This window comes from Sebastes fasciatus, chromosome 4 (genome assembly GCF_043250625.1).
Source record: "Sebastes fasciatus isolate fSebFas1 chromosome 4, fSebFas1.pri, whole genome shotgun sequence".
NCBI classification, from domain to species: Eukaryota; Metazoa; Chordata; class Actinopteri; order Perciformes; family Sebastidae; genus Sebastes; species Sebastes fasciatus.
Genome location: NC_133798.1, coordinates 2711486 through 2723696, shown reverse-complemented (window position 1 = coordinate 2723696; position 12211 = coordinate 2711486). Strand labels below are relative to the sequence as shown.

The window sequence follows — 12211 nt, the reverse complement described above, 5'->3', positions numbered from 1 at the left end:
AAAATAAAGTTGTTGTTTTTTTACATTACAGCATGTAAACATGTTCTATTAGAAACACAAAATACAAGTATGAACCTGAAAATGAGCACGATATGGGACCTTTAAGGCACTTCAGCATTGGCTTCACTTCTCAGACCCAAAGGTATAGCCCACTGGGCATATGTCAAAAAGCATCACACCACCACACTGTATGGGTAATGCATGGATCTGTCAAATTCACAATCTCCTTTACACCATGTCCATGGTTGCTTATTGTGTGTATACAGGGTTTGAATTTTCCACAGCAAAGCAAAGTCAGAAGCAAAATGTTCATATCTCAGATTTCAGCATGTGAATGCACCATTGCTAAAATTGGCCAAGAATAAAGATTATCTTAATAATAATTACATTGCTATATCAAGAGTCAGTGAGCATCTGGGCTTACAGTCATACATGTTTTGTGATACTGAGTGTTTTTAGTCTAAGCCAGCTCCTGGGGCAGGTCCAGCTGGCAAACAGGACAGATTGGTGAGGACACAGATTACAGCAGCCAATCACACCGCTAATCACTTTACAGCCCGTTTGATTAATAGATGCAATGTGTCTGATGACACGTGGACTGAGGAGATGATCAATACTACACTGGCTGTTCATGAGCTGATACCAATAGCATTTTGATTGGGTTTCATAAGTAGACATGAATATGTAATTACATGTATATTTTATTTGCTTCTGCTCAGGAATGCCAATGCCAATATATATTATTGGTGAACATGGATGTTTCAATCCAACTTAAAACATTTACACAAGAACAATGACTGAGACAGCCTAAGTGTCTTAACCAATAACATTCAAACTGAGGACAGGACTATTTTATTAGAAGCTGGACCAGGAGGTAGAACATTTGCTGCTCTGTGGGAATTTTATTGTTCAAGCTGTGTCAGCTTTATCCTCTCCTTATGTTTACCACAGTCTGGGAGAAGCCCTTTACTGTATGTGACATCTGTCCTGCATTACTGTTACTGCACCTACAGTGTCCGGGAATTTATCCTTGCATTGGTCCCTCCTACTGTAGCCATTTCTGGCTGTTCTTTCTCTAAACATGTGGCAAATAAATTTAAATAAAACTAAATGCAAGAACGTTTCCATATAATCAAAACAGCACTGTTTAGGCGGGCATGGTTGGCATTCAAGAGAGAGAGAGAGGTGTAGTATAGGGAAGGCTCATGAGAGCAGTGCCAGGTGAGTTGATTGACACAGCTGGTGGTCTAATCTTACCCCTGTTGCGGTCGAATAGTCCTTTTTGCTCAGGAAGGTTCCTAACGGAGTGATATGACCCGGAAGTATGTCAGTAGCAGCAATGATAAGACGTGTTCAAATTTTTACTTAGTTTACGTACTTATTTTAAGCCCAACCATGACATTTTTCCTAAACCTAACTAAGTGGTTTTGTTGTAAACCCAGCGTACAAATGACATGCGAAATGCCTAAAATGCGTCCTCATGACACGTGGAATGTCCTTGTAATGTCGGACTATTTATACACCTTCCCGTGAGACTGAGTTGGATCTATAGGTGGAATACTAAAGACGTGTGGATACAGACTATTATGTGAATATGCAGCCCGTTCTCCTTCCCAGGGTGTCAAATACTGACCCTTTGTCACGACTGTCGGCGTTAGATCCCAACGCACAAGACACCCTTTAGCGTCGGTAAGAAACGCACCGGGCTTTTCAACTACAATGTAAACCCATCCACGTCAATATTAAACGTTCAGGCAAAGTGCTGTAGTGACGTAGTTTAAAGAGCAAAAGAGACACAGGACGGGTGGGAGGGGAGGTGGATGGGTCCAACAAACATGTGCGTTAAAATCAGGTGTTCGTTCGTGTCCCGTGTTCACAACGTTCAGTGTCATTTTCACTGTATAAACGTAGCAGTTTTAAGCACAACTATTTAGTTCTTTCCTAAACCTAACTATAGTGGTTTTATAGCCTGAACCTAAGCAAGTGATTGTTTAATTCACAACTTTAAGCATGTGTTTACTGAGACCAAAAGTGATGCCATTGGGTCTGACAAAGCATCAGTACATGATGAGTAGGGATGAGAACATGTTGGAATATGTGTGCCAACAAACATGACAACGCCCGTCACTTCTCGTGCATGTTTTTCTGACAAAACGGAGACCAGACATACTCAACGGGGATTCCTCCAGTGAAAGATCTTGTATTGTGTGACTTCTTGTCGCCGGTCAGTCATGTAGCGTGAAAACCACAACTACAGATTTCCTCTTCAGAATTAATGGCATTTCACATATGGACTGTGATGTACACATGATTTAGCTGGTGTATTTTCACCTGACATCATCTCCAACGACCTGTATGAACCATTTCAATCCGGTTTCCGCTCACAACACAGCACGGAAGCAGCCCTCCTCAAAGTTACCAATGACCTCCTCCTCTCCTCAGACTCTGGTCACCTCAACATCCTCATCCTCCTTGACCTCACTGCAGCTTTCGACACCATCAACCGCACCGTTCTCCTCTCCCGCCTTGAATCCTTCCTCAACATCACCGGCACTGCCCTCTCCTGGCTAAAGTCATATCTCACAAACAATTCATCAACATCAACAACTGCACCTCCTCCCCCGCTTCTCTGTCCCAAGGCGTCCCCCAGGGTTCGGTGCTTGGTCCCCTTCTGTTCATCATCTACCTGCTTCCCCTTGGTCACATCATACGCCGAGATGGCCTTCACTTCCACTGCAATGCCGACGACATCCAGCTCTACATTTCCACAAAATGCCTCACCACCGCTATTCATTCCACTCTGTCCAACTGTCTCACTGAAATCAAATCATGGATGCAAATCAACTTCCTCAAACTCAAGTGCGACAAATCAGATCATCGTCGGTCCCAAATCACTCACCAAAACCACTCACAACTTCTACCTCACCATCGACAACTCCACTATGTTCCCCTCCCCTCACACCCGCATCCTTGGAGTCATTTTCGACATCCTGCTCTCCTTTGAACACCACGTCAACCACATCACCAGGATTGGCTTTTTCCACCTCAAAAACATAGCTCGTTTCCACCCATCACTCTCCTTCTCTGCTGCCGAACCTTTGTTCCACGCTTTCATCACATCCAGAATCGACTACTGCAACAGCATTCTTTACGGCTCATCATCCAAAGTCCTCAATAAACTCCAGTATATCCAGAACTCTGCTGCCCGTCTGCTCACCCATTCCTGGTCCCGTGATCACATCACCCCCGTCCTCCAGAACCTCCACTGGCTCCCTGTCCCACAACGCATCCAGTTCAAACTCCTTCTCCTCACTTACAAAGCCCTCCATAACCTGGCCCCATCCTACCTCACCGACCTGCTCCACCATCACACTCCTTCCCGCTCCCTCCGCTCCTCTGCTGCCAACCTCCTGTCCACACTACTCAGAACCAAGCACCGGACCTGGGGCGACAGAGCATTCGCCATAGCTGTCCCCTCCTCCTCATTATGTTAACACATTAGCATGCAACATGTTGTCATAGCAGCAGTGCCAGACTGAATTTTGAAATGGGGGGACATCCAGTTTTGGATAATGTAATACAGGATCCCACAAAACTTTGCGAGGCTATGGTGGGTGGACCTTGGATGCTGTAAGAGGGTCCGGGGGCATGCTCCCCGGAAGAAAGTTTTGTACCTTGTAAAGTTGAATGCATCAATCTAGTGCACTTTGAGAGCAAAATGAAGAGGCTAGATCTATGAAGAACGTTGTGGTCTAGTTGTATATGAATGGTGATAACACAGCAATGGTCCCACCTACAAAGCATGGTAAACGAGACAGGGTCCGTGTTTCAATGGGTGGGTTGCCGACATCCCTGCAGACCCACTCACTGACGACGCGTCACGTCTGCCCCGGTTGAGGGTCGTGCTGGGAGCCCTGTCCTTCCCCGCAGGGAGGGAGGGCGTACTGCGTAGCGAGCACAGCCCCAGGAAGCAGCGAGGTTGGAGCCTCGAGCCACCTTCACCCTGGGCCTTTCCAAGCTGACCTAGAGCAGGTGCACCGGAGGAAATGCAATGCAATGACCAGCCAGCGCCGGGGAGATGTCTTGACCCGCCGAGTTGAATCCCGCAGAGCATGCGTGAGTTATGACGACATATTACGCACTCAAACACAGTTGTATGTTTTTGAATGATAACAAATGAGTTGTTTGATTTTGTTCAAATCACCAAGGGGTTCAAATTTTAAGTAGTGCTGTTGTAGATTATTAGACAGCGGCCAGCCCAGAGGCTATGTTAGAATTGTGGCTCTTAATAAAGGTATTACTTTAGGGTGACCATATTTTCAAACCCCCAAACCGGGAAACTTTAGTGTACCGCACGTTCATGCACCCCGCGTCCACGGGCACGCGCTAATATGCATGCACTATAGGCATTTTCATCAGGATGGCTAACTTGGCGCACCTGTGGCGCATTTGAGCACGGAGTGCGATCAGAAAGAAGGCATTATTATAGGGGGGATGCATTAGAGGCTGTGAGTGACAACCATGACTCATCACATTCACTACTTCCACCCCATTTAACTATCCCCCTCATGACCCACTGACAGTTTGGGAGTCCTGTAGAGAGTTTCCCTCAGAGGAAACGTATTGTTGTCTGGGCCTACGTACATTATTTTTCAACTTGTTTCGTCTCAGGATATTATAATTAAAATTGTGGAGCTCAGACGACATTTTGTCCAGGATGGAGACACCGTCCAGGTGAAAGACGGAACGGACGGTCCTGAGGGAGTTATAAAAGGAGCGAAATGCCTGTTGATGCGCAGAAGGAACTGTATAGAATAATTAATCAAAACGACACGTTTGATGTGCACATAAGCACTCAAACTATAAACACATAAACTACACTAAATGTTACCAGCTTGTATGATATATCTATCATATAACATATAACATATAACATATAACATAACATATATCATATGTTGCGTCCGTGTGTAATTGTGGCTTGACCGCGCACAACATCACTCTCTATAAAGAGTACAGCGGTGCGCTGTGCTGGCTCTCTGTATACCTATATCATGCGCACAAATTAATTAATGAGTGGAACATGATAAACATCTATGTAAGTATAATATTATTATTTTAATTGTGGTGAAAACTGGGACAATTTGTTAGTGATTGTTGAAAACCGAGACATTTGAGTGTTTTACAGATATGTGTCGGGACTCGGGACACGTTAGCTTGAAACCGGGACGTCTGGTCACCGTATATTAGTTAGCAAAAGACTCAACCAAGAATGAACAAAACAAGCTAACAAAATGTTAGCCTGACTGCTAACAGAAATGTGTTAGCTGTCTACCTAACTTTTCTAATAACCTGTGTCAAGTCAAGCCTGTGTTAATCCACTAAATGTAATTCAAATGAACTAATCCAGCCTTAGAGCTGCAACAAGTTCCCATAGGGGTGGAGTGCTGCAGTAGCATGGTGCTACGCCATGTTTTTTCTTATTCTCCTTGCAAAGTTTCTGATGATCTATTTTTGATAATGTGAAATTAGTAATTTCATCAGGGATAAATGAAATATAGGAACGCCTTCCAGGGTTAGGTTCTGAGTTTCCAATTTAGATCTTGTTCCTTTGCTAGGCTAACATCTCATAAAAGCTTATATCTCTGACCGTTGCTTTCACTAGTGGCAGATTATGTCAGACATAGCTAATTAACACAATTCCTGTAACAGCTAAAAGGCTACTTAGTAGCTTGTGATATATGCTGTGAGAGTCAGTGGCTACAACTGTTATTTCAATGTATCGGATATTACTGATTTAATTAAAATTCCACACCGTATCTTCTGGGTTTCACCTCATTTTCAGGGTTAGGGTTATGTTTCTGCCTTCTCAGCCAGCAAAAGGCGATTACAGATGTTTGAGATTTAGTTTTTTACAACTTCAGTTACTTGCAAATGTTGAAAGCTAAACATAGCTAATTTTATACTGGATCCAAACCCACACTAGCCAACCATCTTGTTTGTTAAATAATACCTGACCAACCTATACCACCTATACCGTATTTCTATAGAGAGCTGAAGTCACGCCCCTTCCGGTAGAACACCATGGGACCTTATTTCGGGAAAAAATATGAACGGTAGTCAATGGCAAGGGATAAATATTTTTTGATCCCGTTTGAATTGCCACCTCCCCTTGAGCTTAGATATACTTGTATATATTCACAAGATGGCAGAACAGCTTGGAGGCTCTTGTTTTAACAGCGCAATCCGGGTCAATCCCCACAACAGCCACTATGTCCTGTCAAAGTGTTCTTGAGCAAGTCACTGAAACCCCTAGCTGCTCACCTACTGTTGGTCTGCTGGAAAAAACAAACCAGTCTGTTACATGATGTAGATTGACTTATGAATATTGATATTCTAAATACATTATAGGTATTTGCAGAGAATATTGCCACCGATCCACAAAACAGAAACCTATCACAGCTACAGCTGAAACATTATCAGAGCTGACCCACTGCTAGCACACACACACACACACACACGCGCGCGCGCGCGCACACACACACGCACACACACACACACACACACACACACACACACACACAGTTAGCCAATGCTGTCTCATTGTGAAGACAGGATCCTCCCAGGAAATACACACACACTCACACGCACACAAACACACGCACACACACACACACACACACACACAGTAACCCTTGTATTGATGCCACTGCTGCCTCATTCTATACACAAGATAACCCATGATCATACACACACACTCAGACACTGTAACCAATCTGACCAGCTCATTTGAAAAACAGGGGATCCTCCCAGCAGCCTCCCTACCTGGGTGCCGGCTTGTGGCAGCTGTGGGAACAGAGCCAGGGTGGTTGGTCTCTTTGGTCGATACTTGTCCATGACAGCACAGGTTGATCCCCCTTTGACAGGCGACAGCTTCGCCTCCCTCCTCCTCTTCCTCCTCCTCCTCTTCTTCTCCTCGTTTGTTAAGCCAGCGTCGGTGCTCCTTGGCTCGGACAAGGCCTCCCCCACCCTCCTCTACCTCCCTCTCTTCCCCTTCTTCCTCCGCGGTCTCCTCAGCATCGATGACATCCAAGCTCAGCCTCTGAACACACCCCTTCCACTCCCTCCTTGCGTGATCATTGGCTGGCCACGGTGTCACATCATCATCATCACCATCACCACCATCATCTTCCTGGCAGGAGCACAGTGGAACATAGAGGAGAGGAGAGGAGAGGTAGAGCAGCAGAAGGAGGAAGGAAGAGGGAGACAGAGAGAGTGAGGAAAGTGGGTGGTGTTGAACAGAGATGAGCAAGGATTGACAGAGAAGAAGGGCAGGGTGGAGAGAGAGACAGAGATGCAGAGAGGGACAGACAAGGGGAGGAGGAAGTCAGGGCCAACCAATCAGAGCAAGGCATGACATCATCTGCCTGTGGTGTTTTCTGACTTAAGGCTAATAAACACAGTGAATGAGTGTGTGTGTATGTGTAACCCAGTTAAATAAGATTATACAGTAGCAGTGATTCCATGGAGAGACAATGGCGACAGACCAGCCAACCAATCAAACAAACAGTCATTCAATCAGCCAACAAAGCAGCCAGTAAACCATGTAGCTACATAGCACTAGCCACAGCCATCCAAGCAAGCAATAAACATGATACTCAGACAGTCAGTCAATCACTCTTTCCAGCAAGCAAACCAGTCGTTTGGCCATTTATCCAACAACCCAGCCAGCCAGCCAGCAAACTAGTCAAAAGATGACCCGTGAACCAACAACTAGTCTGCCAGCTATGTATATTAGCTAACATTCCAGCCAGTCAGTGAGCCAGTCAGTCTTCCACCAATTTAGCAAACCAGTCACTCAGCCAATAAACAGTCAAATCTGTTACCCAGTGAAACAACAAACCAATCAGTCATTTACAGGTTTTCTCAATTGCCATGGCTCATTTTTCTAAACAGTCTTAACTTTCTCTAAACTGTAAGTGCAATTGTCACAGCTGTTTCCTGGGACATCACAACTCTATTGCAGGTTTGCAAAAGGTAGTAACTCACCCAAAACACCAAAATGAAAAGTTGTTTTGTCACGGTGTGAGCCGTACTGGTCAAAATGTTTAGACGTGTTTTCACCATGGCAGTCAACCTGGAAATGTTTCTTATATATAAATCTGTGTTTTGTTCTACTTTTTGTTGACACTGACTGTTACTGTATTATATCAGAATGGCAGATCTGTCTACCTTACTGCTGTTGTGTATCGCAAGGAGCTTTTTAGATTCCCATTTCAACAGAGGTAAAAGTTTACTGAAAGTCAATAGGCCCACTGTAGTACACAGAAAAAGGATATGCCCATTTGTATGTATACAGTACATAAATTATATTGGGCTGCACGATGGTGCAGTGGTTAGCACTGTCGCCTCACAGTAAGAGGGTCGCAGGTTGGAATCCGGCTTGTGACCCCTTCTGTGAGGAGTTTTCATGTTTTCCCCGTGTTAGCGTAGGTTTTCTCCGGGTTCTCAGGTTTCCTCCCACAGTCCAAAGACATGCAGGTTAGGTTCATTGTTGACTTTAAATGTCCCGTAGGTGTGAATGTGAGCGTGAATGGTTGTCTGTCTCTATGTGTCAGCCCTGTGATAGTCTGGAGACCTGTCCAGGGTGTAGCCCGCCTTCACCCAATGTCAGCTGGGATTGGCTCCAGCACCCCTGCAACCCCAAATGGGATAATCGGTTACGGATAATGGATGGAGTAAATATATTTGTGTGGCAATATATTACATGTTCTGTAAACATAAAATTCACTTTTGAACTTTCATATAAAGTCATATACAGTGAAAACAGAAGATTATACCCCAAGATGACATCCATGCCAAAAATAAGTAATGCAAACAAATTGTACCTCCTCACAGTATGTAACACCATGTAATAGATATTTATGGAATATACATGTATGTATGACAGATTTCGATAATTGAACGGATCAAGTCAAATCAAGTCAATTTTATTTGTATAGCCCAAAATCACAAATCATAACTTAACCTCAGGGGGTTTTACAATCTGTACAGGATACGACACCCTCTGTCCTTTAAAGTGTGACCCTCTCATCGGATAAGGAAAAACACCGATCATTTTACATGTGATGGATCAAATGATGAAATACTGTTAGTTAATGTTTCTTCTTTCTTACTGTTTTTTACTGTAGAAGTTGTGAAGAGCATGACAATTTCACTGAAAATCGACTCATCAGTTTTGATCAGCAAGACCTGTGCAAGTGGTTATTGTACTGACTCTTTTGCACGTGTGCCAAAACACATGCAATTTGCTTGAATTAATGAGAAATTGTAAATCTGTTATGAACAACAAGCTATTTGTTCAGAGGTTTGAACTTATTGTTTTGAAAAAAACAACAACAACAATTCTCATTCAAGAATTAAGCCAAAGGGAATGAGAAAAATTGTAAGACAGACAATAAAACAGCAAGCAAACCAGTAATTTATCAAACCAGTCAGTCAGCCAGCCAATAAAACAATCACATCTTTCAATAAACTAGCCAACCAGTACAACAAACAGTCAGCCATATAGAAGCTAAAGAATGATTGTCTTTCAGCCAATCAACCAACCAGCCAACAAACTAGTCAGACAAAAGATTACCCAGCAAAACAAGAACCAAGAAGTCAGTCAGTCAGTCAGTCATTCAGTCATTCAGTCCACCAGCCAGCTTAACGTTAATCAACTTTAATTATGCAGCTAGGCAGCAGCTAACATATCAGTCGTTCAGTCAGTCAACAAAACTGGATCCAGCGTTGGAGGCAGGTCCCCGTTCATTCCTATGAAAGTTGCTTAGTGGCGCTTGAAGACAAAATGGCTCGATGGATCTTCCAGCAATCTTCCGCTTCCAATGGGGCCATTGGATTTACGCTGTAGCGTTCGCTCGGTCACATGACTCGGTCACGGCGGTCCCAACGTCACGCCGTCGTCACGGCTTGTGCTCCAACCACGGTCTGGGTCTCATTCACATGAACAGAGGAAGGGAAATAACTCTGGATTCAGCTATTAGTGCGTTTTACAACTTTTAGGACCTAATGATTTAAATAAGGACTATTAGAGAGTTCATACTGGGGAGTTGATTCACCTAAAAAAAATGATCTGCTGAGTTACAGACGTCTCTTTCCCAATGTAAATCTATGGGAAGAAGTATTTTTGAGCCCAATGCCATCACGTGACGGACACGGAAGTTGTAGTACTGCCGTTTGGCCACACAAATTGGGATCAACGACCGGCGCTCTTCCTGGGGGCTTGCTTCGTACATGAGACTTTTTGTCAGTGAACCAGAAATGCAGTGTTGACCTACAAATGAAAAATGCAGCCATCACTGTTCCTTTTACCAACTTCACTCAAGATAGGAATTCATAACTTGTCTGAGTTTCCAAACACAAATTGCCAAGTGTCTTATTCAATTCTGGTAAATTTTTTCCCCCTAGAAATGTATAGCCCACTTTCCTACAGGTTTCTACTTCAGATATTTGCTCATGGTGGTGCAAGAATTGAGCTAAAACATATATTGTCCATCACCCAGAAGCTCTATCTTCTATCATCTTAAAGCTTCAGTAGTCAGTATATTTTTGGCATCATTGGGGAAAAAATCCATAATAACCTTTCAGCCAGTGGCGGCTGGTGGATTTTTTTTTGGGTAGGGCCAATCAATTTCAACAAACATCCTAGTACGATTCAATGCAAAAAAAGGTATCAAAAACGCATTACTACTTTGCAGTTACATTTTTATCATTTATTTTTGAGTCTTGCAAGAGTAGCGCTACTAGTGCTTGGCTGTTCCATTGTCATGCCGTTAAAATGGGCTGTGAGAGAAGAGAAGTGGAGAGAAGCGAGAGACGAGAAGACAAGATCACGCGAGAACTGACATGAGCCCTGACGAGAACAGAGAGAGACACACGTGAACGTGCGCGCGCACACCATGGGCCAAATCAGTTTGGCCCTCCCGGAAGTCTTTTTTACGGCGCTGATTGGATGAATTGTATGTCATTCATGCTTGTAATCATATATCTTTAATCAGTGATTGGCTGTACTGCTTATTAGACCCGCCTTCCTTGGGCCAAATCCATTTGGCCCCAGAAAGTGCACGTGCAGCAGAGCAGCTGAGAGGTGCACTAGCAGAGAGTTCAAGGAGGAAAGCAGATATTTGGCGCAGTTATCCTATTTTACAAATATTACGGGTATATTCCATAGGTCAAAAACACACATATTGACAATTTTTAGAATTTTTAGAATTAATAATTTTATAATTTTTTTTTTTTTTTTTTGGTGGCTCAAGGTGGGTGGGGCCAGGCCCCGTGGCCCTCTATTGGCCGGCCGCCACTGCTTTCAGCATATTGTAATTCAAGTGTTCTGAGAGAAAACTAGACTTCTGCTCCTCCTCATGGCTCTGTTTTCAGGCTTTAGAACATCTAGCCCGTGACGGGAGACTTTGACCAATCACAGGTCAGTTCATTGAGAGAGCGTTCCTATTGGCTGTGCTCCGGTCATGTGACCGGAACTTGGCGTTCCTTCAACAGATTTAACAATAGCGGCTGCGTCATAAACTTTCTCATTTTACAGCTAAACCGTACACTACAAGATGATTCTGAGAACATCTGAGGAGAGAAATAGGCATTACAGGAACAGAATACTGATTAATATTTGATCAGCGCTGCCTAGATTGACCGTTTGGTCAGAGTTTGCGAGTGATTGACAGCCGGCTCTCATAGACGGCAGCTGGACAGCAGACTTCAGATCAGCTCTGACTGCTTGTTTTTCCTCCGGTCTGTGAAATCTTGCAGATGCCGTTAAGAGCACCGGAGGACACCGGAGGTCACAGAGGCACATGATTTCTTTCAGGTTACCTGTTTCATGTACTACTGTCACCATACAGCGACCGTTTTCTAAAAATAACCTTTTTTTTAATCACATTTGCTCCAATCTCGCCTACTTCAGCTTTAAATCAGAATTTAAAATATGCAGGCTGCTTTGTTTAAACATGCAGCATGTGAAAACTGAAATTATCTTTTTATCTTTTCAGGAAAATTATCTATTATGATATCAGATGTGGCATGACACAGCTCCTCACCACAGCTCTCTGCATTTGCCAATCAACCAATCAGAGTTCTCCAGTTTTGTAATTCATGTTGTTATTTTTGTTTATAGCTTATTTGTAAATTGTACATTTTT

The 12211-nt window shown here is 43.7% G+C and overlaps 1 protein-coding gene across 3 annotated transcripts in view; it reads right to left on the bottom strand.

The window, feature by feature from the left end:
• LOC141765495 (C-Jun-amino-terminal kinase-interacting protein 1-like) overlaps positions 1 to 7391 on the bottom strand; it is a 34805-nt gene extending 27414 nt beyond the window's left edge. Inside the window, exon 1 of one of the 3 annotated variants that reach the window (XM_074631496.1) lies at positions 6826 to 7391. In XM_074631496.1, the coding sequence (XP_074487597.1) occupies positions 6826 to 6897 (72 nt within the window). In that variant the 5' untranslated portion in view covers positions 6898 to 7391. The remainder of the gene's footprint in view (positions 1 to 6825) is intronic. The other 2 variants (XM_074631495.1, XM_074631494.1) reach the window with 2 other exon arrangements.
• Between the last annotated feature and the right edge of the window lie 4820 nt (positions 7392 to 12211).